Source organism: Cucumis melo, chromosome 4 (assembly GCF_025177605.1).
Source record: "Cucumis melo cultivar AY chromosome 4, USDA_Cmelo_AY_1.0, whole genome shotgun sequence".
NCBI classification, from domain to species: domain Eukaryota; kingdom Viridiplantae; phylum Streptophyta; class Magnoliopsida; order Cucurbitales; family Cucurbitaceae; genus Cucumis; species Cucumis melo.
Genome location: NC_066860.1, coordinates 10,552,204 through 10,558,925, shown reverse-complemented (window position 1 = coordinate 10,558,925; position 6,722 = coordinate 10,552,204). Strand labels below are relative to the sequence as shown.

Here is a 6,722-nt window from a genome sequence, read left to right as displayed (position 1 = left end):
TATAAGGAATTCCTAACGTTTTCTATAGTCAACGCGAGTTTAAATGTCGAATTAAAATGTAGAACTTATTGGTTGGGTTAACTATTGATCCCTTGAAGGTTAGAGAGGTGACACTCGAGTTCTGAGGTTTTACGACAAGTGTAGTTGGAGTCAACTCTCCTCTATTTGGGTAAGTCCGTAGATTTTTCTTTGGATTCAACACTCGAGTTCTGAGGTTTCAACTCATGTTTTCAATGTTTTCTCCCCTCCAAGTAATGATCAAGGACCAAGCATTGGTTGTGCTTTCCTGTCAGTGATTGTAGTATCTCGTTTTGTAGCATGTATATACTTTATGTATTCTATTCCATTATTGGGTGATTTGAAGAAGTGGTAGTCACGATGAAATTTGAGTCTGTAATGTCTCTTATTAGACTGTTTTTCCTTTGCAACTAATTCGTAGTTGAATATAAACTTTGTTTGGAACTCTGGATTATGTTGGATGAGTGTGTGGTGAGACACACTCAGGGATATTTGAGTTTTTGAAAAGTATAGAAGTGTGTCTTTCTTCTATTTTCCAGGTATGGTTAGTTCGTTTTTCAGGGGAGACTCTGTCGAAGTTTTTATAGAATTTCTTGAAAAAGGTATTACTAATCCTATTTACGGAAGGAATAAATTTAAGGAGTAGATTCACACCACGATCTAGGTTAGAAGGGAAAACTTAGAACGGGGTGTGACAAAAAGTCTTGATATAATTCAGTGCTCAGAACAGTCTAGTGCAAATCGATCTGATATTGGATTCAATTCCTTAAAAAATTTTAGTAGTCAAAAGACTTCAAAAACTTTGTTCCTGCAACTATCAATGCAGATTTTGACCAACCAGTAATGACTGATTTACTGATTTCTCATAGAAAATAAAAATGTCAACTCCTTGGATTTGTCACTACTGTGGAAAGAAAGGACATATCAGATCTTTCTGTTATTTTTTGCATAGAGATTGGTATCATCATCAACAGAAGAGTTATAGATAACTGAAGTATAAGTCTAACGCTTCTACTCCTTATGTAAAGAAGGATCGTAAAGTTTGGAGAGTAAAACAATCTTCAGAAAAATGTAGTATTGCATTTACAACAAAAACAGTCCTCAACAGATGAGTGGTATTTTCATAATGGTTGTTCTAGACACATGACAATAAATTGTTCCTTCTTCTCTGAACTAAATGAATGTTTCTCTGGTCATGTTACTTTCGGAGATGGTGTTAAAGGAAGAATCTAGCAAAAGGTAATATTGTGAAACATGATTTATCTCGACTAGATGATGTTGAATATGTTGATGGGCTCAAGGCTAATCTAATTAGTGTGAGTCAACTTTGTGAGCAAGACTATATTGTTAACTTTAACAAGGAATGTTGCATTGTGACTAATATTAATAAAAATGTTCTTATGAATGGCACCAAATAGATTGATAATTGTTATCACTGGGTGTCCAATAACAATCTTGTTTGTCATATTATTCAAAGAAGATTAGACGAAATTGTGACATAAAAAACTTGGACATGCTAGTCTAAGTGTTATTGAAAAAGCTATTAAAAACGAAGCTATGTCGGAAATTCTTGATATTGATATACATAACAAAATGTTTTGAGGTGATTGTCAACTTGGCAAGCAAATCAAGTCACTACACAAAAGTGCAAAAGAATGTTATATCAACAGAGTTATGGAACTACTACATATGGACCTAATGGGTCCTATGCAAACAAAAAGCCTTGGAGGAAAGAAGTATGTGTTCACATGTGTTGATGATTTTTTTTGGTTTACCTGGGTAAGATTTCTACATGGGAAGTCAGATACTACTAAAGTATGTAGAAACCTAAAACTTCAATGTGAGTAGGGAAAAAGTATCATTCCTATTATAAGTGATTATGGTAAGGAGTTTAAGAACGAAGAATTTAACAGGTCTTGTGAAGTAGAAGGTATTCATCATGAATATTTTGATCCCTTGACACCTCAATAGAATGGGGTGGTAGAGAGAAAAAAATAGAACTCTTTAGGAGATGGTGAGAGTTATGTTACATGCCAAAAATATTTCATTATAGTTCTGGGTTGAAGCTATAAACACTGCATGTCACATTCATAATTGAATAACTACTCGCTCTAGAATGACTGCAACATTATATGAACTATGGAAAGGCAGAAAACCTAATGTTAAATATTTTCATGCGTGTTTGAGAGTACTTGTTATATTCTTACTCATAGAGAGTATCACAGAAAATGGGATGCCAAATCTGAGATTGGTTTCTTCCTAGAAATAATGTGTTTAATTGAACATAAAAAGATTTCTCTTCTTGACAAAAGGGGGAGTTTGTTGGAGTTTTGTCAAAAAGATTTAATGAGGATCTTTTTATTATTATTTAAAGAATGAATAATGTGTTTAAATTCAAAAAGATAAAAAGATTTTCCTTATTATTAGGAATCTTTGACTAATAACAAGATTCTCTCATCAATTCAGGGGAGCTTGAATGTGTTTAAGTTTCTTATTGCTTAAATTAGAGTTACTACATATAAGAACAAAGTTCCTTATAGTATTGATTGTAGTTCGACTTAGTTGAATGTTAATAATATTACTTATCTGTGCTTGTAAAGCTCCTCAGATGTATGTGATATTCATCGAACTGGATTATTAAAACTCTCTTTGTTATTTACTTCTGTAGTATACTTAGCTATTCCTCTTGTTATTTACTTTAGAAGTAACTAAAGAACTTTTGATTATCTCATACCGTTTTTCACGGTGCATGAATTAAAGTAATAGTGTACTGAGTACACAACTTCGTGGCCCAATTTTCATAATTCTTTCTCTACCACCCTACTTTTGACAATAAATATTTAAATAGCATTATTTCAAAGAATGTTCGTACATTTGTTTTAGGCTGCTATATTTATGTTAAATATAATATATAGTTTCGAAACATGTATTACAATTTACAACTTTTGGAGAGGGAAAAAAAGGTTCCCTTCCCTCCACTAAGTTATGTTAATCTGTGGTCGGTCCCATCCCATCCCATCTGAGCTCTCTTTTCTTTACCCCCACCATCATTATTGTACCCTTTTTATTCTCAATTTCTCATTTATTTCTTCTTTTTCTTCTTCATTCTCACCGGAACCTTTTTCTTATTTCTCCGGCAAACATGACGGAATCCGGCTGGTGTTGCAAGTGCTGCTTCAAGTTCATCATAACAGCCGGCTTTGCAGCTTTGTTTTTATGGTTAAGCCTTCGAACCCGCAAACCCAAATGTTCAATCGAATCTTTCTACATTCCAGCCTTAAATCAATCCCTAAATTCCTCCTCAAATTCCACCACCCTCTACTTCGATCTGCGTCTCAAAAACCAGAACAAAGACAAATCCGTCTACTATGACACTATCTATCTCAACTTCACGCTCCTCGACGAAGCTCGGCGCCCGGTTGGTAACTTGACGGTACCTGGTTTCCATCAAGGCCGCGACAAGAAGGCGTTGAGGAAGGAGTCTGTCGAGGCCCGTGGAGTTGATTGGAAGGCGGTTTCCCGGAATGGGTCAACGATTGTCCGGCTAGATTTGGCGACGGCGGTCAGGTACAAGATCTTGCTGTGGAAGACGAAGAGGGAGAATTTGAGACTCGGGACAGAAATCAAAGTCAACGGACAGGGACTCAAGGACAACCCACATGGAATCACGCTCAACTCTGGCGCTGCCATGCCCGGCGGCTCGCTGGTGAGGGTTATTTGGAGCTTTTGGGTGTTTGTTTGGTGGAAATTTTTGTGAAATTAAACCTCAGCTGGGTTTCTTGTTGTGGGTTTGTTTGATAAATTCTAATTTTTGGGCGGCGTTTTTAGTCGGAAGTGTTCTCCACCGCCCACTCACGGCTGACGTTAGCTGGTAGATAAATTTATTTTTTGTTAAATAAAATATTTATATGTTCCATTTTGAAAAGTTTTATTTTGGTCAAATTTCAATTTATCTCGCTTTTGTGGCCATTTGATTTCTAATATCAAGGTTAGATTTCTGTGCCACTGTGAGCAGGAAGCAGATTTATCGAGGGACAGGGTCAGGGTACTCGCTCTTTTTTACGTTATCATTTTTTGTATTATAATATTAATTTTGATGTGTTATATTATAATATATATTAAATAATAAATTTCTTTATAAAATTGTTTTTTCGTTGTAGTGGCTATGTATCCATTGTATAACCATTAGGTTAAGAGATCAATTCCTACCTATATAATTATTTTTATGAAATAATTTTCATTTTAAAATATCAATAGCTTTATTTTCTCAAATATCAAATTAAATTTATTCTAAATGGTCTTGAAATAGATTTTATTTCAAACATCGATAATTTTTCTCAAATATCAAAATTCTTTCTAAATTTTAATGATTTCCTCAAATAAATATAATTTTATTTAAAAAAACAAATATAACGCTAATTAATTTTCTAGACATTTGTTATCTAACAAATGTTTTGAAAAAAATACAACAAAGTGATTGATCCAAACTTCAACGCTCTCAACAATATTCCATGAATCCATGTTCCATGAAAATTGTATTATTATTTATTTTTTCCTTTTTTGATGCAATTTTTAAATTTACATATTTACATTACTTATGTATATATTTATTTTATTTTATTTCAGAATTAAAGACTACAAGATAATTTTGCAACATTTCAATAATTTTATTTCTCCAAATACTCCAAATGTTAATTGACAAATTTCAATAATCTCATAAAAATAATTTTTTTAAAAAGAGAAATAAAACCTAACTAAGATAAAACCTAACTTATTTTCTAGCCTCGTTTGTTATCTAACAAATATTTAGAAAAAAATGCAACAAAGTCGGTGATCTAAATTTCCACTCTCTCAACAATATTTCATGAAAAAAATATTATTTTTTTATGCAATTTTTAAATTCACATTTACGTTACAAAAAATCATGTGGAAATTTCTAGTCTTTTCTTTATTGCTACAAATGTAATAAATGTTATTGGAGCATCAACAAAACATCGAGATATTTTTTAACATTTTTTAGTGTGTTTATTATATTGTGCCCGATGCCCCCCTATATAAAATTTCTGGATCAACCACTAATTATGAACTTAACTCAACTGATACCTGTACATACCCGTGAGCAACAGATCTTGGGTTCAAATCTTCCTTCTCTACATTCTAAACTGCCCTAAGAAATTTAAATGAATCTAAATTTTCAGATTCAATATCTTTCTTAGATGACCAATTTTTGAAGGATTAGAACTCTTCATATTTGAAAGAACTTGGAAGTAAATAGTTTAATGCTATAGCTCTTAACCTGTCAAATATTTCCTTATCATTAAACATAGCATGAGGTTCAATTAAGCTTTACATTTATATTGTTGAACTGCTACTTATGAATACTCCTATCAAACTTCTACCGTTTGTTCATGATGTGAGGTTCGGACTCAATACTTAATGCAGTATTGTGTGTTAGGGTTACAACTCTTCATATTTGAAAGAACTTGAAAGTAAATAGTTTAATGCTCTAGCTCTTAATTTGTCAAATATTTCCTTATCATTAAACATAGCATGAGCTTCAATTAAGCTTTACATTTGTATTGTTGAACTGCTACTTATAATACTCCTATCAAAATTCTACCGTTTGTTCACGATGTGAGGTTCAGACTCAATACTTAATGCAGTATTGTGTGTAAGGGTTACAACTCTTCATATTTGAAAGAACTTGGAAGTAAATAGTTTAATGCTCTGGCTCTTAATCTGTCAAATATTTCCTTATCATTAAACATAGCATGAGCTTCAATTAAGCTTTACATTTATATTGTTGAACTTCATAACCCCTTGTTGGTCAGCTACTTATGAATACTCCTATCAAACTTCTATCGTTTGTTCATGGTGTGAGGTTCGAACTCAATACTTAATGCAGTATTGTGTGTTATTTATTTTATTCTATGCAATGAGACATGTTCATGGGCATGTTGTATGCTCTTTATGTCTCACATTCTCATGTAATTACTAAGTCTTCGTTGAGTACAAGTTTTCCTACTGCTTGCCCAAGTATAAGCAAAGCAATAGGTTTCCTTGGTGATCTAGGGTCGAACACAGAAAATTGATATCAAAGCTTAGTTCTCGGGTTCACTCTTCATTTAGATGGTATAAAAGAATTATCTATATAGTATGAGAAAGTGTAAGTTTAAACTATATCTACTTATCTACATTAGAGAATCTGTAAAAAGGGGGTTAAGATGATGTGAGATGAGATTGTGAACTAACTTGCATAAAAGAAAAGGTGAAGGAAAGTCTATGTATTACTAGGCAATTAAGTAATAAAAGAACCTTGATGCGATATAACTCAATTAACTAGCTTATGATTAAGGCGAGCACCTCTCCATATCTTTAAATGTCAAACTTGCTCACCTCTCGGGATTCAAATGACTAAGCTAAATTAAACAAAATATATCTAGAATGTTTCATTTAAAAAACTTATAGAGCTTCTCTTTTAAGGGTGACAACCTCTTGGTGCTATATACCCACACTTGTTCTCCTTTCGGGACACAAATAGTGGAAGTTATCTCACCAAGATGAAGTTTATCTCCAAACTCCTCCTTGTGCATGTTAGTCATATCCTTGCTACTTGCTTTGTCGAGTAGTTGACAATAAACATTGGTCAAGTGATGACTATAGCCCAACTAACAAAATAGGAGTTATAAGCTAACCTTCTTATC

The 6,722-nt window shown here is 33.0% G+C and overlaps 1 protein-coding gene across 1 annotated transcript; it reads left to right on the top strand.

Annotated features, from left to right (window-relative positions):
- Positions 1-2,928: 2,928 nt before the first annotated feature.
- On the top strand, positions 2,929-4,021 carry LOC103494933 (protein NDR1-like). Its single transcript, XM_008456322.3, has one exon. It carries the CDS (start codon positions 3,161-3,163, stop codon positions 3,773-3,775), a length of 615 nt encoding a protein of 204 aa, XP_008454544.2. The 5' UTR covers positions 2,929-3,160; the 3' UTR covers positions 3,776-4,021.
- The last annotated feature ends 2,701 nt before the right edge of the window (positions 4,022-6,722 follow it).

What these genes read in the sequence shown, in the direction of transcription:
- LOC103494933 (XM_008456322.3), top strand. Translation starts at nt 3,161, where the DNA reads ATGACGGAATCCGGCTGGTGTTGCAAGTGCTGCTTCAAGTTCATCATA.